Below are 25,539 nucleotides of genomic sequence, written 5' to 3' on the forward strand. Positions count from 1 at the left end.
TCACCAAAATATCACGACAAAATGAATGAGAATTAAGGTTATTCTCATGTATTTCTTTATGAGTTTTAATGAGATTTTTCCGTAAGGGTACGGCCGACTGAACGGAAAATTTCCACAGCAGTAACTGTCATGAGACACCTAAAAATCATGCACCCCCAAAGAGACACAGTTTATACATCTGCCATACACATTTATTTAATTCTTTATTTACTACGTAACACGGAAGTTGTTCTATAAAAATTCTCACCATGTTGGTTTGCGCAATAGGCCAAATGTAGTCCTTCAAAAATGTTTGATCGTAACCGTAGTAATCCTCATGTTCCATGTTTAAAATCTTCTGGAACAAACCCGCGATTTGTGGACGATCTTGGCTGAGTTTGACTCCCCACATACCTAAAAAGGAAAATTGTCAGCGTGAGTGTTGGTTTGATAACATTTTTCTTTTGAATGAATTGTACACCATGTTATTATACGTATCGGCCAACTTTCATCAGCAAATGCTAAGTGAATATACCTGCTAGAATAAAACTAGTACAGTGATTCGGGTGGTCTCTCATAATATGGTAAATCCGGTCACTGGCCAACCATTCACGAACGGCATCCTCTTCACGAGGTATGATTCGACTATCAGAGTCTCTAGACATTACCGTGTCCACCATTTCATCGAGAATAGGTAACTGTACGAGTAAAATAATACGTGAAGGCACTAATATAAAGAAAAATGATACAGTTAAAGTTAAAAGTTTTTATATAGCCTACCCAACGCCAGGTCGCGGCACCTAGATGTGTTCCCAATTTTCGATTTTCCACAACTTCTGTGGCATTGCAAATATCGACGTGACTTCCTATTTCTAAATGGCTATTGAACGATTCCCAACTTTGGCTGTCGTCTTTTTTCAAATTGTGATAAATCCTAACAATCCACCCTAATTTTTTTTTCGTGAAAATATTTAAATCTGAATTATACCGAACGGTGCTTAAATTATTTATATTTACCTGGATATATTGAAGTTATCGAATTGAGGGTTTCTTTAAGTGGAAGTACATATTTTCTGATATGATCATGCCCAGAAAAGTTCCCATAAAGAGAATAGCTGATGATCTTTTGATTAGGACCTCTTCGGTCAGCAGCGTAACTACAAGTTGATTTAAATGGACCTAATAGGCGTACTAGAAAATTACGGTCTTGAAGAGCAGGTGTGTATAAAACGGAAATGGCCAATAGAGTCACAAACGAAATGACACAAATCAAAAATTTACGCAATGCAAAACCATTTTTAAACTGTTTGCGCAAAACACTCATGTTGCTTTCGTACATATTATACCTATAGTTGATATTATTTCGGGAATAAACGTTTTCAGCTTGATGCCCAACCACCAGTTTCCCGTCGACTGAATAGTAAAAAAAAAATGAAAAACACTTTCACACTAGCGACAACGCGGCGTAACGAAGCGCAACTTTATAGCCTACTTGGGATGGGCTAATAGAACGAATTCGTAGCATGTGTTAAACATTTTTTGTTTTACACATTTTTTCTTGGTTTGCAATCCGTTAGCTTACGACGAACGTTCTCGACGCCCTTATATAATAATAGCCTAAGTTGATTTCACAGATGTCGCGGGAACAGAACGTGAATGTGTTGGACCTTCCAATAATTTTTTAAAAAAAGTTACATTTTTCTTCCACTTAATGCCCCGCTTGCTTCTAAAAATTCTAAGGTAGCGAGATCGTTCTGCAAAATTTTTTTTAAAGATGGTTCCTTTTTTAAAGATGGGACACTTAGCCACGTATTTAAATGATGGTGATTTTTCATGATGGATATCAGTCTTTTAGTTGGTAATATTATTTCACATTTACACGTTGCACACGATAAAGTACGTGTAAGATAAAATAAGGATAAGAGAGGAGGATGGGAGAAGAGAGAGGGAACCGAGAAGAAAAATTAGGCAGAAGATCGAAAGTAGAACTGGAATTCTGGAAAAAGTGGAGCGGAGCGGCAAGCGATATTATTAGGCAGGGGAGAGCATTCCGGCTGAAAGACTGAGTAAAAAGACTAAAAAGACGCCGCTGCCGACCCCCCAGATGGTCCGGAGCGACGAGATGCTGATTTGGATGTCACCAGAACCGCGAAGCAACGGACGACTCTTACGGCCACGGTCCGGTTAAGGCGCCCGCTAGAGCCAGAGGATGATAGCAGGGTTGAAAGCGCCAGAAATTAAGGCACGAGGGACTCACGCAAAACAAAAAGAGCGGCCAAAATGCAACTAAGAGAACAGAATAAAATATAAATTGATGTGAAAGACTGAGTAAAAAGACTGCCGCTGTCGATCCCCCAGATGGTCCGGAGCGACGAGATGCAGATTTGGATGTCACCAGCACCGCGAAGCAACGGACGACTCTTACGGCCACGGTCCTGTTAAGGCGCCCGCTAGAGCCAGAGGGTGACATCAGGGTCGAATACGCCAGAAATTAGAAACAAAAGAAGTGGCCAAAAACGCAACTAAGAGAACAGAATAAAATATAAATAGATGGGAAAGGTAATGGCGGTTATAGTCTTTTGATGGAACATAGGAATTTGACAAACGCAGACCATAGAGTTTTGGGTCAATCCAGCCGAAATCAACGAATCGTTGGCGCGCTCATATTTTATAATGTAGCGAAATTTGGACAGTAGGTTTATACTGTCGAAAATAACTTGTGTTCCAAATTTCGTCCATTTTGGACGATTAGTTTTTAAAATACGGCAAAATGAAAATTCGTTTTTTTCATTTTGCCGTAGTCCACTTTTCCCGTGCGTTTTTTGTTTTTTCAATTTGTAGACCCATTGTTTGCAAAACTATGTTTTTTAAATACATAGTTTTATTCAGTTTTACACGGGCTATCTTTTGGTTTATTTTATTTTTTTTTTAAGTTTAAGGTTACTATTTTCAGGGCAAAGTTTTTATACCCTCCCCTCTTCAAAAATCAATATCTCCCCCGGCTGCAAAAATTTTAACAAGCCGTTTTCACAATTTTATAGAGGAGATATTCTTTTTTATTATATATAAAAATGAGAGAGGTGTTATCTCTCGTTGGTTTGATTTAATTAGTTTAGTTTTAAGGTTTTTGACAAAAAATGGCGTTATTTCAGTCCCTTTCGACCTTGAGGGGCGGAGCTTCAGCTCTTTCGTTTCGCCGCTCTCAACCCCTTTATTCCCCCAGGCTAACGAGGGGAGATTTCCTCTCCGCGCGACTTTCAAAACATTTTAGGATAGCTAAAGCTTCAAAATTAAAGAAATGAACTCATTAAAATGTAAAATGTATAGGGGAGACTGGAGTAAAATGGGACACCGGGTCAAAAGGGACAGTGGGGGGAAAAATAGTAGATGTTAATAAAACTTTAAAAATTTTTAGTATGTTATGTTAATCTGTATAATCTACTTCGGCATGAAATTTTGTTGATTTTTGTCAATAACTGCATGAGTTATTGACAAAACTAAAAAAACGGTTTTTATTTATAAATTTTTGTCTCCGCCATTTTATGTTTATAGAAACAAATAAACGGTAATGGCATGTAAATTTAATATTGAAATGAAGCTGATTCATTTCTTGATCGTTTAAAACAAAAATTAGAATTTTAGACCAATTTGTTTAGACGGTATGAACTTTTTAAAAAAAGAGTCATAATCGGGTTGTTTGGGACAGCCGTTTTTGCCTAAAATGGGACAGTTACGGACCAATCAGGTTTTTGTATATATAAGAAAAAAGGTTCATTAACACAATAATTTAATTGAAACATTTATAAACTCAAAGAGTCTATGCAGTGGAACACTTTTTCAATTTTTTTCAATTTTATTAATGAATTTTAAGGCGAAAACGGAGGACGTCCCTTACCACCCACCCCAGTGTCCTCACTTACCCCAAAAAATAGGCTCCTCCCATAAATCTGAGTAAACTTTAAAGGACTTTTATGGGGAAATGGTTTATTTTAAAATTATAAAAAAAATATGGGGGGTACATTACAATAAAGAATACATAACAAAAAATTTTAACGAAATTAAAGAATTAGTTGGGGAGATATAGGGGGCAAACGAAAACCGTCCCGTTTTACTCCAGTCTCCCCTACGATATTAATCGATGTGTGAATTTTGAAGTTTGACAGTGTATTACGACATCATTGCGCTGTATATTTTTTCAATTTCCTTTCTTTCAGAAAGATTTATTTGAAAGTTTCTCCCAGCTTTTGATTTACTTTTCAAAGTTTTTACAATTTTGATTACATGAGAAATATTAACAAAAGCAACATCTTTGTTAGATGACATAAAACCTCTTTTTTGAGCCTCATAACCATCTGGTTTGAGAAACTCAATTTTCAAATCACAATCAATATCAATTTTTTCAACAATTTCACCAATATACCACAATCCATCAAAATCATATACACATGCAATTTTGGAACCAATCACACAATCATTATATTAAACATAATTTGCGGTTTGAACCAGTTGGGAATTTACAGTAAATATCTTCGATTCATTACTAATTGATAGAAACCTTGCTTCTACTCTATTTCCGTCAATGGGAATGAATGAATGAAATGACTGAGTGCCTGGAATCCGTTTACCAAACTTAAATCGCTCTTCAAGCATATCCTCATTTCTTTGAACATCAATTTGAGAAACAAAAAACGATTTAATGTTATGGACGTTGCGAGAACACCAATCGTACAACGATTCAGGTGTTTGAATTACTACGCCACCTATCCTATTCTGCAAACTTGCACGTCTAGCCAATCTTTTCAGAGTACCCCCAATGCCATCACACGGGCCTTTGCCATGACTGGTGGCGAAAAAATGCCACTCCGCAGAAATACCAAAGTCATTTTTATGATAAGCCAAGTTAAGGAAATTTTTGTAATTTTTATACTGGCTAGCGGCACCATCTGTGAAATGAATAATCTTGTTGACATTTGGATTAATTTCTTTGATGTAGTTAATCACAATTTTTAAAAATGAAAATACAGCAACAGTATTATACCCCATGTAGTCCGAAATTACGCAAATACTATGATTACTGATTTTACCAGCAACATTTAAAATTGCAAGATAAGTGTGGATGGTTGCCTGAGAAGCAGGATTAAAGTAAGAAGATTGTGTTGAATCTTGCGCTATCATCGAGTAATTTTTTGAAAAATCACCCTGTAACATACACTCATTTTCCAACAATCTAGCCTTCAACTCTTTACAGTATTTCCCTTGCTCCTTTGAATTAATATGATGGCTAGTAAGGGTGTCAATTTTTTTAGCAAGTTCTTCAACAAAATCATTATTCCGCAACTCTTTTTGTACCAGCATAGAACGGTCTGTGGTCTCCCACTGATTAAACTTTATAACAGGAATGTTTGCAACAATGTTTGTTAAAAAGGTCTTAAGTGGTTCCGTACCGGGACATCTAGGGCAACGCTTCAACATACATTCTTGATTTAAAATATCACAAACAACTTTATCCATCAATAACAGTTTTTCTTTGTTGCTGCCGCAAACTGTGTCGACCATTAAATGAACATTCTGATGTTTCTCACAAACACAAACATTGTGCGATCCGCTAGAACCAACCTCAATCACATTACAGGGTCTAAGCATGAAAAATGTTGAACGTCCACAGGATTTTAAATATAAAGTATGCTCACAGTATTCTTTATACTTCACGTAAAGTTCATTGATGTTCATTAGAAGTAATCGTTTTTGCACTTTTTGGTTTTTTTCACCTTTTCCTGTACGAACAGAGATGTAGTCTTTCATTCCAGGTAGTTGTCTTGAATTTTCGTTACACAAGTAAAAATCACGCACAATTTCTTTTTCATCTTCTGTTATTGGTCGTCCTTGCTTTTTATCCAGTTTCGCCAGCAGTCCTTTTTCCCTTTTCAATATTGCTGATCTTCTGACTAGATGATCTGATGATCTGACGCCAAAGAAGGTAGATATTTGTTGCTGGCTCCACGAAACTGGTGCAAGGGTTAAAAGAGAAATGATCTCAATAGAAGACTCCGGTTTCATTTTCAGGTCTTGACATTTTTGCTTTATGCCATCCATGAGTTGTTCATAATCAGCCGATGAAAAATCGCAATTACTAATGTTGGATTTCGAACTAAGTAACAGTTCTTCACCTATAAGAGGTTCGTGAAGTTGGAGAAACGCATTTTTAACTTTTTCTGCCTTCTGAATAATCACATCTGATTGCCTTTTTTTGGATCTTTTGGGATCGAGGTTGACGGGTGTTACTTCTAGCGTAGATGTAACTTGAAGTGATCGAGACATGGGTCTCATCGGTGAAAAAACATCGTTGTTATCACTGAATTCGTTAGCAAATGCCTCTTCCATGTCCTCTAACTCGGACTCTGACGTGTTAGATTTCTTCATAATTTCCTTGGTTTTAAATTTCACCAACTGTTTAATACATGTGGTGCAAAGTTTTTGTCCAGGATAAACGTGAAGATCAGAACGATGACACTTAATGGCCTCACATGATTCCAGAGAAATTGATTTTTTCCCAGCCTTGGGAATATTTCGAGATTTAACACCGTCGACGCAATGAATACTTAAAGGATTTGAGCACTTTGTTGATTGCTTGAATTTAGAAAAATGCGATGAGAACGCCACTAAATGATGTCTACATATCGAGGGTATTGTCGTCATGTTAGTTCTGTAACAAATGGTTTTTCTTAAATCTTCGCTTAAGCTATCAATAGATTTGATAGAGCAATCAACTGGCACAAAAGTTGAAAGAAAGCACTCGTCCTTAATAAAAATGCCAACCGAGCACTTGTTTGAACTATTCACTGCCATTTTTCTTAATGAATGCGTAACACTATGATCTAGAAATGAAACTGAGTGCTTGAAAGTCGCGCGGAGAGGAAATCTCCCCTCGTTAGCCTGGGGGAATAAAGGGGTTGAGAGCGGCGAAACGAAAGAGCTGAAGCTCCGCCCCTCAAGGTCGAAAGGGACTGAAATAACGCCATTTTTTGTCAAAAACCTTAAAACTAAACTAATTAAATCAAACCAACGAGAGATAACACCTCTCTCAAATAATTTTTAATTAATTTTTGTTTGTGACTGGATTTTTTGTTCGTCTCCTGTAGCAGACGTTTCTAGACGTTTCTAGACAGAATGACCACGCTAAGAACGAAATTCTTCTGCTACAGGAGACAACAAAAAAACCAGTCACAAACAAAAATTAATTAAAAATTAACCAGATGGAATTGGGGATAGAAATAAAAATTAGGTAATAGAGAAATGAATAAAGTATTCACTGTTAGGAAGAAAAGGGGGGAAATCAAAGTTATAGGTAAGAAAACAACTGTTTTAACGGGAAGAAGTTGGTTTTCCCATAAGACGCTGTAGGCGACACACACCAGCTTGGACACAAATGAGATTTTCGCATTTGCGGAGAATGCGCAACGCAGGATGTGTAACTGCTCCATAAAACTATGTATTTAAAAAACATAGTTTTGCAAACAATGGGTCTACAAATTGAAAAAACAAAAAACGCACGGGAAAAGTGGACTACGGCAAAATGAAATAAAAGAATTTTCATTTTGCCGTATTTTAAAAACTAATCGTCCAAAATGGACGAAATTTGGAACACAAGTTATTTTCGACAGTATAAACCTACTGTCCAAATTTCGCTACATTATAAAATATGAGCGCGCCAACGATTTGTTGATTTCGGCTGGATTGACCCTTTTCGATTGGGAGAAGGCGTCTAGTGGGACTGGCCAAGAAAGCTTTAGCTCAGCCACAGAATCAATAAGGCGTACTCGGTGTGTGACGTGACTTACACAGACAAATAAAATGTGCGCTGCGTCTTCCACTTCCCCTGACAGGCAGGGACAGAGTGGTGACGGGCACCTTTTGATTTTAAAAAGAAAATTGTTTAGACCGCAGTGGCCCGAGAGAAAGCTGCAGAGAAAGAAAGGTAACTTAGAAGAGGACAAAATCGAGGCGGATTCCACTGAGGGAAAGAACAAGCGGGTCTGGGCACCCGTATTTGTATTTTGCCAGGCTACATTCCAAAGGGGAAGCATTTCTGGCCGCAAAACTCTTTTCCTGTGCAGACCAAGGGGTATGCCTGCTGGAGCTTCAGACGCTAGAATTTTGGCAGAGATACCGCCAGCAACTTGTAATGACGAGGGTGGCAGAAGAGCAGCTAGGGTAGAGATGGATCTCTTTAGAACCGTTTTGATGATTTTGAGGTGCAGAGGGTGGATGTTGGCGAGAATGAGGGCCGCGTCAGTAGACGTGGATTTGAACAGTCGGCCAATGGTCAGCGCAAAAGGGCGTTGGGCGGATTTCAGGACTGCAATTACACGCTTCCTGCGGATGGCCGAAGCCCAAACAGAGCAGTTGTATAGTAAAGTGGGAATCACGCGGTTGTTTTATATAGAAGAGAAATTGCATTGCGCGAGAGGCACCAAGACAGCCGACAGCATTTTAGAATGAGGAACAAAAGTTTTTTTTACCGCAGCGCATTTGTTAGATATGTGGGTGTTCCAGCTGAGTTTGTCATCGATGGTTAGACCAAGGTACAGGCATGAGTGGGAACGTGCAACACATACGTTTTCAACCTTCAAGGGCAAAGACGGCAGGGTTCGTTTCGAGGAGAAGACCATGAAGACGGATTTTAAGCCGTTGAAAGTTAGTTTGACCGAACGACCCCATGCTACAGCGGAATCTTACATTGCTTGAAGGTTGGCAAGAGCAGTATCAAAGTCTTTGTCCATAGCACAGAGAACAATGTCATCTGCATACGCCAAAATAAAGAAGAGAAAAGGGAAACTAAGGCTTAGCAGTTCCTCCATAAGAATGTTTCAAAGAAACGGCGAGAGGACACTGCCTTGTGGACAACCGAGCTCAGTGTTGGCAGTGAAGGAGGCCGAAACGTTTTTCAAAGTGCTTGAGCGAGAGCTGAGGAAGTCACCCAGAATTTTTACTAAGAACTGGGGGCAGCCTTTTAAAATTAGGCTGTTCAGAATGGCTGGGTGCCAGGTCGCGTCAAAAGCTGACTTAATGTCTAAAAAAGCACAACAAGTGACCATCTTATTTTTTTTGTTGCCTTCGATTAACGTAATAAGAGAGAGGGAGGCCGTTTCTGTGGATAGACCTGCCCTGAAACCATGCTGACTGGGGCTGAACCAAGAGTGCGTAGCAGCCAAAGCCTTGAGTTTAGCAAGAATGATTTTCTCAAACAGTTTGGAGAGGCTGTTGATTATACTGATTGGTCTGAAACAGTTAGGGTGAAGGTAATTCGGTTTATTGTTTTTTTTTAAGGATGACGATAGAGGCGGTTTTCCAGCAATTAGGAAAGTAGCCGAGGTTAAAGCAAACCGAGAAGAGGGCCGCTAAATGGGATTTGATTAAATCGAAGGAATGGCTTAGCCAGATGGACGAGATTCCATCCAAGCCGGCGGACTTAGAGAGACGCACACTATCGAAGGCCTGCTTAACTTCGGAAGGGAGGACAAGGTATTCCGTAGAGGAGAGAGGTGCTTCGCAGAAGGTAGTTGAGGAGAGCAGAGCGGATTTGTGAAATGAGTCATCTGGAGGGTTAGTCGGAAAGAAGTGCGAGCTGAAGGCAGAAAGTATGTCCTTTGGGTCGGTAATGGAAACTCCATCAATTAGTAGTTCTGAAGGATGATTGTTTACTGGGGTGGATAACGTCAACTTTTTTAACTCTCCAAAAATATCTCCGTTTAGGTTATTGGAGCGGAAGGATTTCCAGCTTTCTTTTTTTCCTGCTCTGAGGGTCCTTTGGTATTCGGCTTTGAGGTGACTGTACGCGTCTCTATTCCCTTGAAAGGGAGACTCACGACTGAGTTTGCAGGCGTCTCTCAGCTTTTTACGCAGAGACCACATATTATCGGACCACTAGGGCATCCTAGCAGGGGCTCGGGAGGGATGAAATGGGAGTTTACTTTTCAGAGCAGCCGACTTGATAGAGTCAGTCAAATTTGCAATGAATGCTTCGATATCATAAGGAGAAGTAAACGTCTGTATAGTACTGGGACTGACCATGGTACCGAGGGAGGCTTCAAGGTTTGAGAGAAAAAGAGGCATGTTGCAGTTGGGAGGAGACTGAAGTCGGACCTCAGTGCGTGCAGGCGGGGAAACACGACAACCAAAGGGCACACGGAAAGAGATAAAAGGGTGGTCCGAAAGAGACGGATAGGCCGGGTATTGCAAACAATTGAGGGAGACGGAGTCCCCAGCCAGAGTGACGTTGACAAAGGACGTGTTAGACGGCTTGTGTGAGAGTAGTTTAAGATTCACATTTGAAACAGAGAGAGCGTTATTTAGGAAGCAGAGCTCTAGGTCAAAACGCCGATGTGGTCAGAGAGAACGCTGTTCCAGGCCTGACTTTTGGCGTTGCAATCAATGCCGAAAAAGGCGTTTTTTTTACGGCCGGCGGAATAATGATACATGATACAACATTTTGTCGAGGTTATAGTTTATTTCGTCTTCCTTGTTCGTTTTCTTTTACGACGAAATTTTGACTTGCGTTTGCGTCAGGGTTTGCGTATTATGAACGCGTGGTTAATTTTTCCAAAGTATGAGAAAGAATATAAAAGCCTATACCGATACTTGCCATAATTATTAATAAACGGTAATCGGCTCTAAGCAGGGACTACCACTCGAATCAATTCACGTTGGTAACCGCAAGTTGATTGGCATCCCGTTTAGATTCTTTATTTTAACCTCGAACTAACAACAATTCGAATGGGAGTTCTTTCAACAGTTTCAATCATAATTTTTTGGATTCACTTGACCATATCGTGGGAGATTGATGTGAATAACCTGAAACCGGTGATTATAGCTAACGTGAATTCGCTAATGCAAACCTCAATAAGGCTCGATATAAGACCTAGGTTTTATTGAAGCTTACGGCTATAACCACTTGAGTAATGATGGTGTAGCTATGAAACCACAAAATTCCACCTAAGCATACATATATCCATCCAGTGCAAACGGTTCGATGACGTCGAAAGTGTCTGCTGTTTATTGCCACCTGCAAGACTGCTTGCTGCAAGTCGTGTTTCGACCAAGCATGACGGGCCATGATCAAGGGGGGGGGTATGGTATGGCACGTATAAAAAGTTACAGCGATTTCATTTACTGATAATAATTGAATTCTTATTGATTTTTTTATTGTAAATTTTGTTCATCCATCAATTACTACATCCCTCACATCCCTCACCTCACCATAATAACCTTCACCCTTTAATTATTTTTTTTGTTTTGTAGACATTTTCCCCCTTCAACAACCTTTCCAAGTTTTTGTTAAACTAATAGACTCTGCACTCTGCAGGTCACAGGATGGGATTAATGGAACAAATTGCATTGTTTATTTCAAATCGCAACTGATGGATTCGACAATGCGAATTACCATTCGCCCGCATTCGCCACGAGTTTCTCTTTCTTTCGTTGACGACCAATGACCAATGACATTGGTGATGGTACTTCCATCTTTGCTTGGAATTTAACTCTGATTGACGGCGTATTCTACGACATGAACCTAATTTAACCAGGAGGTGCTGGTGTGGCGGCAGGTCCCTCTTGGTGTTTTTTTTCTCCTGTCGTCTGCTTAACACGGCATTAAAAATGAAATAAACGAAAAGCAAACGACTTTTTTAACTAGGGAAGGGAAAGGCCCCCCCCCACGGTAGAAAAATCGACCCCCTATCCGCCCACTCACTCCACCTCCCCAAAAAACCGACCCCCCGCCAAAAAATCGACCCCTTCCCCCAATCCAAACCGCAAAAACAAAAAAATTGACAGCGCTCACGATCCGCTGAACGGATCCTTCTTCCTGTCAGGATTGGGTTCGGCTTTTTTGTGGGAAAGCGTCTTGTACCGTGCACGATGGACGAGCGATGGCTGATGGTCGTCGAAAGCTCTGGTCACTGTCAAGTTATTGAATAAGATACTTTAATAAAACTGATCGTCCTCACCACCCCAGCCTCAGAATAAATTTGAATAGCCGTTAATTTGTTGAAAATCATGGGTCGAAATTGCGCTGACTCCACCGAAAATGTATCTGGGGACTGGCCTGTAATTATATTAAATTGAAGAACAGTATATCTGCTATTAATCATACAAATATAATGCGGAGTATTTAATAATATTATATACCTGTCATTATCCCAATAGTCCATTGCAAAAGCAATTTGCCGTGGTTTCCCATCTTCTGGACATGAGTAAGAATGTTTGTCATCCTCCGGTAGATAATCAACGTTGAAATATGAAACATGGATACTTATCCTGTAATAGAGCCTCAGTAAAGCCAATGTTTAACAGCATTCCTCGATTGAACGATGAATCATCTGTTCGTTATAGAGAAAATGCAAAATCAGCAACAAGCAACAGTGTAAAATTTTTGTGAATAACTAACTAGATTGCTCTACGACTATGATGGTGTAGCTTAGTTGCTGTCGCTGGAGGAACGGGTGATATTTTGATTGGCATTCTTCCGGTTCGTACCTTCTACAGGCTTCGACTCCGGACTCTCTCAGGATTTTCGGCATCGTCGATACCTTCCTGGGTGGCCGTCGTCCTTGTAGTCGATATATTTGTCCAGCCGACTATATAATTCAAATTGGTAATTTAAAAATATATTTTTTATAAAAGCTTATAAAGGCTATACATAGGGACATGATTCTTTTCTCGGGTCGTAGCCTACTTATCGGACGATTGCAGGAAAGGAAGGAAGGGTTTTGAAACTTCAATTTCTGACTTTTGGTCGCTCTTGGTAAAGGTTATTGTCTAGTACAAAATCACTGTCTTCGCTACTCAACTCTTTTGATTATGATTTGTCACCAACCGATTGCTGCAATTTCCAAGGATTTTCAAAATTAAAACTATGGAGTCGTATAAAAATTTTATTCTGATTAGTGTGTAGGATTTGTAAAATTAATACATAAAATTGTAATTGTTTATCAGGTCAAAAATGGTATAATAATTAGAGCGTTTGGTTAGTATGCGTGAAGGCCAAAGTTCGCGCACTCGTAGAGGGAAATTCTTTTTTCCAATTATTTTATTTCTTTGATTGACATCCATTTGACGTTCATTTTCGGACACCAAATCGATTACCAGTTTGGACGTTCATTGAAGGGGAAACGGAGTTTCACCCGACAAAACTCAACTCCGACAAGACCTTGAAACAACTCCGACAGGGGTCGATTTTACTCCGACACGTCACGAATTAACTTTGACACGCTTAGATTTTACTCCGACAAAACAAGATTTTCCCTCGAATTGACAGCGATGCAGCAAACTGTTATATTTTTCAAGTAAAGACAAAGTTAAAATACCTTTACGATGTGTTGCTAAGGCTGTTTAACAGTACAGACTAGAGGGTCCAACCAACCCAAAGAGTGGGAATTAAAAGAAGAACATGGGTTCTAAAAAGAAAGCCAAGGAAGATGTCACATCTGAATCTGGAGAACATTGTAATCCTCATAAGAAAAAGAGGATAGATGTTGCAAAACCAAACATGGCTAACTCAAAAGTCAAACCAAGAGCAGATGTGAGAAGAAGCGGCAACTTCTTGCTGAGTAAGCTAAAGAGGTTTGTAGGATTTCCCGTCCTATTTCCAGAAACCCTATTGTACCACATCATTGATGTCCTTGCCGTGAAGTACCCAAACAACTGGGTTGTGTTAAAGACAGGGAAGACAAAAAACCCAGATTGTTTGATGCCACCACAAGATATTGAACCAGAGATGTTCATTAAAGTACTGGAGCTGTTCGGCGCTGCATTTGTATTCCAAGGAAAACCCAACTTCCGAAAATTGGGTTGGATTTGTTGGTATGAAGCCACGGTGTTGCGGGATAAATATCGAATTGCGAAAATCAGCTTGCCTCAATCACAATGGGAAACGCTTCTTTTCGGAAATGTATGTGAATTTAGAAATATGGAAGAACTTTTTGTTTTGTGCCCACAAAGGAGAGAAAGATGGAAAATCCACTCGTTATTTACTTGTATACGTATTTCCAACAAGTATAACTGCCACCCGAACAGTTTTTTCGTCAACAATTTGTTCAAATTCGCTCTTCAAGGATGGGCGGACCGCAACGTACCTCGTCACCGCGCTTTCACCATATCCCTCCACCTTTTTGAGCTCTTTGGGAAGACAGACTTTTTGGATCAACTGGTCAAAAATGAAACGAACTTGGAAGATGTCGTACACTCATCGTTCACCGAATTCTTCAACACCCTGAGGCTGAGGGACCCAAAACGGATTCAAACCGAACTGGCTACAGTATTGACATTCGACCATTTGATGACTTCCCTAGTTTTCTCTTTCGTATACCAGGTGAAAGTTCACAAAGACGCTCGAAATGATCAAATCAAAATCAAAGATTATACGATCAAATCAAAAGCCGACAAGCTTGAAGAAATTTCACAGCTGATTCTCATTCTTCTTAAATTGCTGGTATCGATGCCCAAATCGGAAGCTGAGAGGGAAAAATTAAAGTACCATCTCAAAAGCTACACAATCAATTTTGAAAATAAGACCTTGAAAAAAAACAAATCAACACTCTTGCTGAGGGCATCCGAGGACTACAGAGGATTTGAAGATGACTTTAACTTCATTATGCTCTTACTGGAGACCGGTGGAGACCCCAACGCCGTAGATCAACATGGGCGCAGCCCCCTCCACGTACTCGCAAGTAGAGAAATATTCTTCCATGCTTTTTGGAGTTTTGATTATCAGAGGCATGCTGCAAGATTCACCACTATCGTCCAAACATTTTTTGATGGAGAATTTCATAAAGATCAAACCGATCTAAGTGGAAACGCTGCTTTGGATTGCATAAAGTACTTCCCTCAGCAATACCCCAATGACAAGTTACGCAAGCTGATGGCCAGTTACTTGCAGGGCGTTCTTCCGTTATCTTGCATCGCAGCTAAAGTCGTCCGAAAGCATAACCTCCCGTGTGAAGATTTACCTTAACTTACTTCAGTCTATGGTTCTGCAACACAGTTCGTTTCAATACTGCTAGACCATCGTTTTAAATTCGAAGACATGAACACTTCTGTGAATGTCTACCTGTGACGCTTCATTTAAGGAACAAACAACACTAGTGCCGTTTAAAAGTTTGAATGCTCCTCGAGTTCTGCATAAAGTGTGTATTTCTGACATTGGATTGTTTTCCTCGGTGTATACATCGTTTTAAATTCGAAGACATCAACACTACTGTGAATGTCTACCTGTGACGCTTCATTGAAAGAACAAACAACACTAGTGCCGTTTAAAAGTTTCGATACTACTCGAGTTCTGCATAAAGTGTGTATTTCTGACATTGGATTGTTTTCCTCGGTGTTTACTATGTTTTTTCTTATGTTTGTCGTAGTGTTACGGAAATATTGTCAAATGTTGAAAATTGTTATTAAATGTTAAGTGTCGTATTGTTACGTGCGCATCCTCCTTGGAAATTCTAATCTTTACCCGACCTTGACCCGACCTTTGCACCTGCACTCTCTTTACTTGAATCCTGCGAATATCCTTTTACTACATGCGACGTCCGTCTGAACCTCCTCAAGTTTCTTACTGACCATTTTCTCTGCAATACGGCTGTCCGACAAGAGTTTCTTAGCGAGGGTAACATTTTGTTAATCATTTTAATGGTCTTAGTACTGATTCATCTTTCATCTATAGGCAACATAAAATATAATGAAACTTGTCGAGTTTGCCACAAAGTTGGAGATTTGCTCTGCTGTGAGACATGCCCAGCCGTCTATCACCTCCACTGTCTCGATCCGCCACTGGAGTACGTTCCAAACGAGGATTGGCAGTGTCCTATATGCACGGCCCAACTATGCAAAGGAGTAACTGATTGTATAAGCGACGTTGAACGATCCGGTTTTCTCTGCCTACAAGTAATTATCCTGAAACCCAATGCTGGCGGATGGATTCCTTTTTAATTCATGTATTCTCTTTTAGGAATCTTTGGGCTTCGATCGACACGGACTGCAAATACTGGTTTATTGGAAGACGTCATCTTTAAATTGGGCATGGAAGGACGGTGAAATGACCTGGCAATGATGTCTCCCCCTCCCCCCCCCCGTTATGTGAGCCAGTGGTAGAACTCAAGTGTAGGATACAGTCTTGCTTGTACCCGAATCCCTTCTTATTACACGGACTTGATACAGACTTCTTTCCATGGCGCAGTTGATTATCGTCACCACCCCTCCTCCCACACGTGAACCGTGACTGTGTCCTTTGTTAGTTGACTAAACCTTTTCATATCGCCTTGTGAAGTTCTCGTGCACACTCTACCTACCGACTCCCACCACGTGGTTGCGCACGGCACTACCAGCCTCCCACTTTAACTCGAACCGTAACCACACGGCACTACCCCGTGTTTCGCCATTTACACTGTGTACCCTTACCTGAAATGTGGATGTGAATTATATTACCCTTTGTGTTGTGACGCATCACAGGCTACATCAAACTCAGCCATATCCCGCAGCACATTTTTCATCCGCCATTTTGTTTTTGTGTGATCGGTTTTCTTCTTTGCGCGTCCCCGCCTGCGGTCATTCTCCGTGTTGGGCGCATCAGATCTTCGTCATCCACCATGCCCCCGAAGCCATTTAAGCCCTACGGCTCCCAGCCACCGTTCGATTTTGACGAATATAAGGACGCCTTTGAGCTCTTGCAGCGCCAGTGGACTATATTTTTGGCCTTATCTACCATCGATACAGCCCTTCCTCAAGCGGACCGCGTGGCCTATAAGGCAAATATCCTGCTGTCTTGCTTATCGAAGCCTACTTTACAGGCCATCTGCACGATGGGCCTGTCTGATATCGAACTTGGTGACCTCGATATTATCATCGACAAAACTTCGTGAACGGTGTAACGCTGGGAGGAATTTCCACGTTTGGCGCCAACAATTTGCCCTTCGTATTCAACGTGAAAAAGAATCCGTGGACAGTTGGGTTTGCGAGCTGCGCGATCTCGCACAAAAATGCGAATTCAACACGGATTGTTGCAACAAATGCCAGGACACCCGGTTGTTGGGCCAAATCATTTACGGCGTCCACAGTGATGAAGTTCGGCGTAAGTTGTTGCAGGAAGGCGCTACACTATCCCTCAACAACGCTTTAACAACACTGCGCATGGCCGAAGCAACACTAATGCAGGCAGCTAACCTTCGGAAAAACGATCCACCATCTATCCAGCAAATCAAAAAACAATGCCGCCAAAACCGACCCAAAGTCCGCTGCTCGTTCCCCGCACCCAGCTTTCCAACGCAACTTCCGGCGTGGCTCACCAGCAGGTGCCCCACCACACGGATGTTGGAACTGCGGAGCCGATTCACCCAAAGTCTGAATGCTCAGCCAATGGAAAAGAATGTGGCGGCTGTGGCATAACAGGCCATTTTCAAAAAGTCTGCTCACGAAAATCTTCGAAACCCGAGACCACGGGAAGTATCGTCATCGGATCCATTTTACCAGGGGAACTTATTGAAACCAGCGTCTCGCCCGCCGACAGCGACACGCCCACAGAAGTGCTCTTCCTGCCCGACACGGGCGCCTCGATTGATGCCGTACCACATGCACTTCACCAATCGCGATTCGCCGCGACTCCACTTTGCCCCATCACAACGCAAGCCGTAACGGCGACTGGCGATGCCATAACGTCATTTGGCACCTTCCAGGCAACCATTAGCGTAGGACCCGTCAACGGAGGCACGCCAGTACTTACCACCATTCACGTACTTAAAAATCTCCAGCAACCAGTTCTATCAAAGTAAACGCAGAAAAACTTGGCATCCTACCCCTGGATTACCCCCATTGGCGCGTTCAACAAATCACAGCCCATCCTACGGATTTAGAGAAAGCTAATAAGCTGAAAAATTTAATGGCTGCCCATCCCCTCATCTTCGACGGTATATGTCGCCCCATGGTAGGCCCTCCATGCCACTTCCAGTTAGGCGACGGTGCCATACCATCCGCGATGAGAGGTTCGCGACCAGTCTCCGTCCCGTTGCTCAAAAAACTCAAAACAGAGCTTGATTCGCTCGAGGAGCAACAAATCATCTGCAAGGTCACCGAGCCGACAGCATGGGTCCACCCTATGGTCATCGCTCCGAAAAAAGGACGGCGGCATACGCGTATGCGTCGATTTTACCCCCCTTAACGCCTTCATCATCCGGCCAACATTCGAAACGGCCACCCCGTTCCAGGCCGTCCGCTCGATTCCGGCCGGGATGCGCTTTTTCACCGTCATCGACGCGTTAAAGGGATACCACCAGGTGCCATTAGACGACGAGTCAGCGACGATGACCACCTTCTTTACCCCGTTCGGCCGCTACATGTACCGCCGATTGCCTTTCGGAGTTTGCCACGCCGGCGACGATTACAGCCGACGCGTTTCGGCTGTATTCGATGATATTCCAAATTGCCGTCGGATAATTGAAGACATCCTCATATTCTCCGAGACATACGAGGAGCACATTTCTCTCGTCCAGCAAGTGTTCCAGCACGCTGCCGACAACCAAATCGCCATCAACACCGGTAAAATCCAGTTTGCCCAGCCGTCCGTTCTGTTTGGCGGCTATATCCTGAACAACACCGGCTTCCAGCCCAACCCGAACTCTTATCGGCCATCAGTCGATTTCCTACCCCCACCAACATCACGGAGATGAGAGCATTCCACGGTCTATGCCAGAAGATGGGCAATTTCTCCGACAACTTAGCAGCGGCACTCGCCCCCCTTTCCCCCCTCCTAAAAAAGAATTTTCAGTGGGAATGGACAACACAGCACGACGCCGCCTTCAACGCTGCTTGCTCCGAATTGTCGTCTTCCGCCGAGCTGTCCTTTTACAACCCAGCACTACCCACGGCCCTCCATGTTGATGCCTCCCGCCTGAGAGGTCTTGGTTTTATCCTCCGTCAACAAAATCACGATGGGAAATGGAACGTGGTCCAGGCCGGATCACGTTTTCTATCCAACGCGGAGACACGCTACGCCATGATCGAGCTGGAGTGCCTGGGTGCAGCCTGGGCCACGCAAAAGTGCCGGCAGTTTTTGGAAGGCCTCCCATCATTCCTCCTCCTCACGGATCATCGGCCGCTCATCCCGATCTTAAACGATTACAACTTGGACAAACTCGACAACCCACGGATCCTGCGCCTACGCCTAAAAATGCAGCGTTATGCATTCACAGCCCGCTGGATCCCTGGAAAGGAGAATATAATGTCCGACGCCCTCTCGCATTCGCCTATCCGCCCCGCATATCCAGTGGATGAACTGGCGGAATGCTCTACATCATTCTCCACCCGTGTGGCGCTGATATCCACCATCGACGGATTAGACCCCTGCACGAGCGACCCGCTCCTCGACAAGGTGCCGCCACGGTTGACCCTGTCATGATTGCTTTACGTGACGTCATCCGAACCGGTTTCCCCAACGAGAAATGCAACTTACCGCTGCCCCTTCGTCCTTTCTGGTGCGTCAGAAGCCTCCTCGCCATCGACAAAGACGACGATATCATCGTGATGGGCTGCCGTGTCGTCATTCCAGAGGCCGTTCGTCGTGAGGTCCTCAAAAATCTTATCTTGATTCACCAGGGCGCAACAAAGTTACGGCAACGGGCCCGTCAAACCATGTATTGGCCGTCCATGGACAGCGAGATCATCACCGCGGCCCGCGCTTTTCCCACTTGCACTGAACATCTTCCGTCAAACCCGCCGGAACCTTTGCTGCCCCACCAGAAAGCATCGCGGCCGTTCGAGTTTATCCATTTCGACCTCGGATGCCACAACGGTCGCGATTTTTTAATTATCGCAGACCAATTCAGCGGATGGCCCCACGTCGTCCCATTTCCGGACAAACACACCTCTGCACGCAAGGTGGTCGACGCTGTCCGCTCCTTCTTTGCCTTTGGCGCGGGTGCACCAATCAAATTTTGGTCGGACGGCGGGCCCCAGTTCACTGCTGACGAATTTCAGTCCTTTCTTCGTGAATGGGGCATCAGCCACGGCACTTCCTCGGCAGGGTACCCGCAATCTAACGGCTTTGCGGAGGTGTCCGTAAAGAGCATGAAAAAGCTCATCCGCGGATCGTGGTCGGCGGGCTCCTTCGACATGGACCAATTCAGCAAAGGCCTCCTACTATACCGCAACGCACCACTGTCTGGTGGAGCTTCACCCGCCCAGCTAGTTTTTAATCGGCCCGTCAGAGATTGCCTTCCGGCCCACCGCCGCGCTTTCGCACCCCAATGGCAAAAATCGGTCGTACAACTTGAGAAGCAGGCCTTGCGCGCCCGCACTCTTCGTGCCGCTCATTTCAACCAGCGCGCGCACCCTCTCCCTCCATTTTCCATCGGCGATGCCGTCGTCATCCAGAACCACTTAAATAAACGCTGGTCAACCCCTGGTATCATCGTCGAAACCGGCCCATTCCGCGATTATTTAGTCAAGACCCCAGCTGGTCGGCTCTTCCGCCGCAATCGTCGCCTTTTGCGTCCTCACTACCCTTTGGCGACACCAGCACCATCGGTTCATGACCCACCGGATCGCCCAGCACAACCTTCAACGACTTCCACCCCAATTCGCCGACGCCGGATGGTCCAGCCACACCGACAGCCGAAGCCCCCCGTCGCTCTGCCCGAATCCGCAACAGATCCAACAAAAATTAACTTGCATTATGTTTATCAACCCCTAAGTTTCCTTCTTTCCATCCTCTGTTATAGTGTCATGCTTTCCCCATTTGCCAGGGTCGTATCAAGTAGCTAAGATCTCAGCTTGGATCACTGATCTACAGGGAATTTTTACTGCCAAGCAGACGTCGTCGTATAACGTAGTCTTTTATATTGACTTCGTCTGCTTGGCAGTATGAAATATGAAATGCTGCAAAATTGTTTTCAAATAAATACATGGAATGCAACTATAAATATAAATATAAAAGTATAAATAAAGAAGATTACAATTTATTTTAAAAACAATTTATTACGGATAACGGAACGCAAAATATAAATGCGTAATTCAGCTATCGATAGGACTTTTGATTCTTTTAAGATAATGTTTCCTATATGGAAAAAAAATACAAGCAAAAAAAAATAAAAATACATTATTTTTGCCAAACGGAAGGATTTGGAACGTTTAGGCCCACAAAGAGACTAATAAAGCAAGACGATATATGTATCGATTTAAATCAGTGAGCAGACGAGAGAAAATTTATCAAGTAGTGATCCAAGCTAAGTTGAGCTGAGATCTTAGCTACTTGATACGACCCATGTCAGAACCCAGCCCGTAATCAAATCACAATGCAAAACAGAAAAAACAAAAGAAAAAAAAATAATCCGAAAACAAAGAACATGGAATGACCTGGCAATGATGTCTCCCCCTCCCCCCCGTTATGTGAGCCAGTGGTAGAACTCAAGTGTAGGATACACACACAGTCTTGCTTGTACCCGGCTCCCTTCTTATTACACGGACTTGATACAGACTTCTTTCCAGACGGCACAAAACGTACGTCAACCAGTACACGAGTAATCCACTTTCGCTCAACAAAAACCAGGCAGTAGAGTAGAGAGACCGCAAGTGTTACTTGTCGCATAACTTCTCCATTACGGGTTGTGGCGAGTTTAAGTGGTTGGGTAGTACATTTGGCAACCGCACCATCATGCAGCAAACTGTTCGTTCCACCTTGCTCCAACTGCACTCACAATTGCCTGCTATTTTCATGCATCCTAGCTGGGCTGGGAGTATGCGAAAGTCTTGGATCCAAGCTGTCAATCAAAGCGTCTCGCCAACAGACCTCGGTCGTGTCCTTTCCATCCTGGTTGCGTGCATCCGCCCGGTTGTTTTCTCTTACGTTTGGCACGAGTCACTTGGCCACATTCGACTTCAACGGCAGACGGCACTTGAACGTGAAGAGCGGAAGAAGGTGGACAAGAAGAGAAGAAGGATAAAGAACTGAAAGAAGAGATGCATCGACTACACACCGTCCATTACCCAAAAGGCTTCAAGCACCAGGTAATAGAAACTATTTTTATTTCTATTCGAATCCATATCTAATTGATTTCACATTGTTTTCGACAGATCTGGAAGCACAAAGGTGAAGAGCTTCGTCTTCACGGTCAATGGGGTTGGCTATGGTTATCCGCAACTCGCCTTTTACGACGTCTTGATGCCAGGAAATGCGGATTAAGAGCTGGACCCTGGCGAATCATCACTATTCTCCAGGTAATTTTGCGGTTGTGGCCATTCTTTTGATGAATTTTAATGAATTGTATTTTTAATAGAAGAAGGCTCGGAATCTCGCTACATTCAGTGTGATCCGGCAACTGGCGTCAAAATTTATGAAATCCCATCTTCTGATCCAGCGATGGAAGTTGTTGATGTTTGTGCTGCTATGAACGATACCGACCGTCGTGTTTATCCTAAAATCGCCAAGAAAGCCAAGTTAGATTCGTTGCTCAATTGGCGCCTCAAATTGAAGACGGCAGAAGAGAAAAATCTTCTCAAAACCGAAAAGACCCCGCTGCCACTCAAAAAAGAGGAAGTCAACGCCACAAATCGCAAATTGCCCATGCCAGATATGGAAGCACGACTGGAACAACAACGAAAGCACCGGCTCACTTTCGTGCGCTGCTATTCTTACAAGTGTGGTGGTGACAGTTGCTACTCTCCCACTTGCCGGGCCATTAAACCTCTAGAAGCTGCAATCCTGCAAGAGAAAGAAGAAGAAGCGAAGCAAAAAGCTGCACTAGTTAAAAGACGGATTTACTCGAACGAATTGACGCAGGGTCCTCTACCACTAAAGCGTGCAGATGACGAGATTCGATCCAAAAAGAAAAAGGCGCCTGTAAAATTCCCGATGATGTCCAAATATATGACAAAGAGCAACAAACGGACCATCTTCGTCCTGCCAGGTCACGAATTGTAGCATCTAGTCCGACGTCACGGACAAGGATACGTTCAAGGCTTCCACCACGGCCCAAAGAATAACTCTCCGGCTTGGATATACCCATCGGCCAGGCCGTTGGTCAAGAATGTCTGGTTTTTCCGCACAAAAGGCCTCCAGTCTTTGAGCCCGTTGGCTTTGCAAGTTCGAATACTCTGGGCGTGTCTCCGTTGGGAAGAAATGGCGACCAAATCTGGCAACATGGGCATGGACAGTAAGAACCAAACGACCACCGACACGGAGATTACCACCACCGATATCTTGAAGCATCGTCACATCGGGCGGTTTCTTGAACTTGACACAGTACTTTCAACGGCGTGTGGTTATTCCACTCGATGTCCCCAATACGGTCAGGAAAGTCACTCCATCTCATTCCGGATTGCGTAAGCCCAAGATGGTGGAAGCGCCCAAATTGTCGCAACCTATTGTCACCGAGGAATGGGTGGATGAAGATCGCTTGGACCTTTGGGTCATTAAGCAGTACCACGAGCGTATTGAAAAAGCCACTGCGATGGCAGCTGCAGCTAGTACTACCCCCTCTACGCCTCATCTTACTCGACTCAAAGGCACTCCGCAGACTATGGGAAATGGAGGCAAACCTATGACGATGGAGGAACTCAAAGCTCAGGAGGCCGAACAGCAGTTGCGCGCCCAACGTACTGCCCATCAACTGAAGAGCAGCACTCCTGGAACGCTAACTGGTGTTGTCCGTCTAACTCTTCCTGCTGGAAACAAAGTTGCGTTGCCTGGAAACAAGTTGCTGTCTACGCCGTCTGGGGCCACTGGAAGTCCTATGGGCCGGCGCATTCTCATCACCAAAGATGGTAAAACATCTCAAGTTGTTAAGACGACGGTGGCTTCACCTTCAGGATCTGCCCAGCCTGTGCTAATTGCTCCTAGTCCTGGCGTCGCGGCTGCTACACCTAACGTTAATAAACTGCAAATCTCTCGCGGTCCCGACGGTAAGATTGAAATTCGTGGCTTGAAACCAGGCCAGCAACTTCTGAAACTAAGCGATGGCCGCTTTACAATCGTTTCACCTGCTCAACCTATGATAACCGCCCAACCAGCGCCAGCTCAAGCACAGACCCAAGTCCAACCTACTGCAGCCAGCCACGGATCAGGAACCAAAACTGTTGTTGTTCAAAAAGCTGTAACTGTCGCTGGCCAGAAAACAACGAGTCAAATTGTTTGCCGGCTGGTACCAACACTGCAATGCTGGCTCAGCACCTAGCGTCTGGAAAACTGCAGCTAAGTTCAGTCAACGGTCAACAGGTTATTATCCGGCCGGCCGCAACTCCCGCTTCCGCTGGTTTAGCATCCGTGGTCAAAACGGGCGATACACCAACCGTAGTCGTGGCCGGCCAACAGCAGCCAGCTAAACCCTTGATGCAAGTGATACAGACGGCTCAAGGTCAGAAGATCATTGTGCAGAATCTGCAATGGGGTTCCCTTACTCCCCAACAACTAGCTGCCATTCAAGAACAGCTCAAGGGACAGATGCGGGCTCGTACCAATCAGCCAGGAGGCAACAACAAACCCATCTTATTTGCTGTTCGGACATCAGTGACTGGCGCAACCGTTGCTACAGTTTCTACAACGGCTGCTGTTACTACTACCGTCGCTCCCACTTCTACGTAAGAATAATAATTTCATTTCACTAAATATCAGTTTTACAACATTTGTTCTTGTTTTTCATTAATAGCGAAACGTCTACCACGTCCGCTGCCGTTAAAAAAATTAAAAATGCAGATTAACAAAGGACAGAAAAACATGCATGCATATGTTAAAAATTAAAATGTAATTCTTACTTGTCCTTGATGGAAATAGCATCCGCAAACTCTGGCGTTTGGAAACTGAGATCCCATCGCTGTGAGAATAGCTACTTCGTAATCAGATATCATGAGGTTAGGTTCAAATGGGGCCCTATTTTCTTGAACTGCTACAGACTTGACTCTTTCAATAATTCGCTCATACAGCGCAGTAGTCCTAGCTGTCATTAAAGCATTCGCGACAGGAAAACACTGTAAAAGAAGGCGTATTACTCTAACGAATACTCTTATAATAATATATTAAATAATTATCACCTGTCCGTAGGCAATAACGTGCATAGTTAACAGTTGATAAAACAAATATGGTACTATGCAGAATGTTGCATCGATGTGCATTTCTCTACCGTTCCGCAATGCAGGCAGTATTCCAGGACTTATAAATATCAGCGCATATTCGTTGCCCTCTGTCACCATACCATGATAAAATTGATTTCCAGATAACGAATTGCTAATAAAATTTAAAACAAAATGATTAAAAGCTTTTAACACCCAAAAGAAAATTATTAAAAAATATATATGTGCAATATGCACAATATTCAATTAAATTGTTATTTACCTGTACGTGGGAAATTCATTGACTAAGTTATCGGCATCGATGACAGATAGCGGATTAGGTGGCTGCCGAGAACGCCGTTCGCGTTGAAGGGTAGAGCGTATTGTGGCAAATGAAACATCTCTGATGTTCATTCTGAATTTTAAATAGATTTGAAGTGAGGCAATGTAGGAGGCAACATAGTTTTTCTATCATAAAAC

The 25,539-nt window shown here is 43.2% G+C and overlaps 3 protein-coding genes across 3 annotated transcripts; 2 read left to right on the forward strand and 1 right to left on the reverse strand.

Annotated features, from left to right (window-relative positions):
* On the reverse strand, nt 1-676 carry LOC124326921. Its single transcript, XM_046785638.1, has 3 exons — nt 515-676; nt 248-393; nt 1-138 (listed from the first exon to the last, which is right to left on the reverse strand). The coding sequence occupies exons 1-3, from the start codon at nt 657-659 to the stop codon at nt 1-3; spliced, it is 429 nt and encodes a 142-aa protein (XP_046641594.1). The 5' UTR covers nt 660-676.
* Nucleotides 677-13,792: 13,116 nt separating this feature from the next.
* Nucleotides 13,793-16,007, forward strand: LOC124327525. Its single transcript, XM_046786492.1, has 3 exons — nt 13,793-15,637; nt 15,695-15,915; nt 15,980-16,007. The coding sequence occupies exon 1, from the start codon at nt 13,946-13,948 to the stop codon at nt 14,987-14,989; it is 1,044 nt and encodes a 347-aa protein (XP_046642448.1). The 5' UTR covers nt 13,793-13,945; the 3' UTR covers nt 14,990-15,637; nt 15,695-15,915; nt 15,980-16,007.
* Nucleotides 16,008-21,538: 5,531 nt separating this feature from the next.
* LOC124326922 lies at nt 21,539-24,711 on the forward strand. The gene is made up of 5 exons (XM_046785639.1): nt 21,539-22,023; nt 22,090-22,233; nt 22,293-22,465; nt 24,392-24,591; nt 24,660-24,711. The coding sequence occupies exons 2-5, from the start codon at nt 22,188-22,190 to the stop codon at nt 24,709-24,711; spliced, it is 471 nt and encodes a 156-aa protein (XP_046641595.1). The 5' UTR covers nt 21,539-22,023; nt 22,090-22,187.
* Nucleotides 24,712-25,539: the final 828 nt, after the last annotated feature.

Source organism: Daphnia pulicaria, chromosome 2 (assembly GCF_021234035.1).
Source record: "Daphnia pulicaria isolate SC F1-1A chromosome 2, SC_F0-13Bv2, whole genome shotgun sequence".
NCBI classification, from domain to species: domain Eukaryota; kingdom Metazoa; phylum Arthropoda; class Branchiopoda; order Diplostraca; family Daphniidae; genus Daphnia; species Daphnia pulicaria.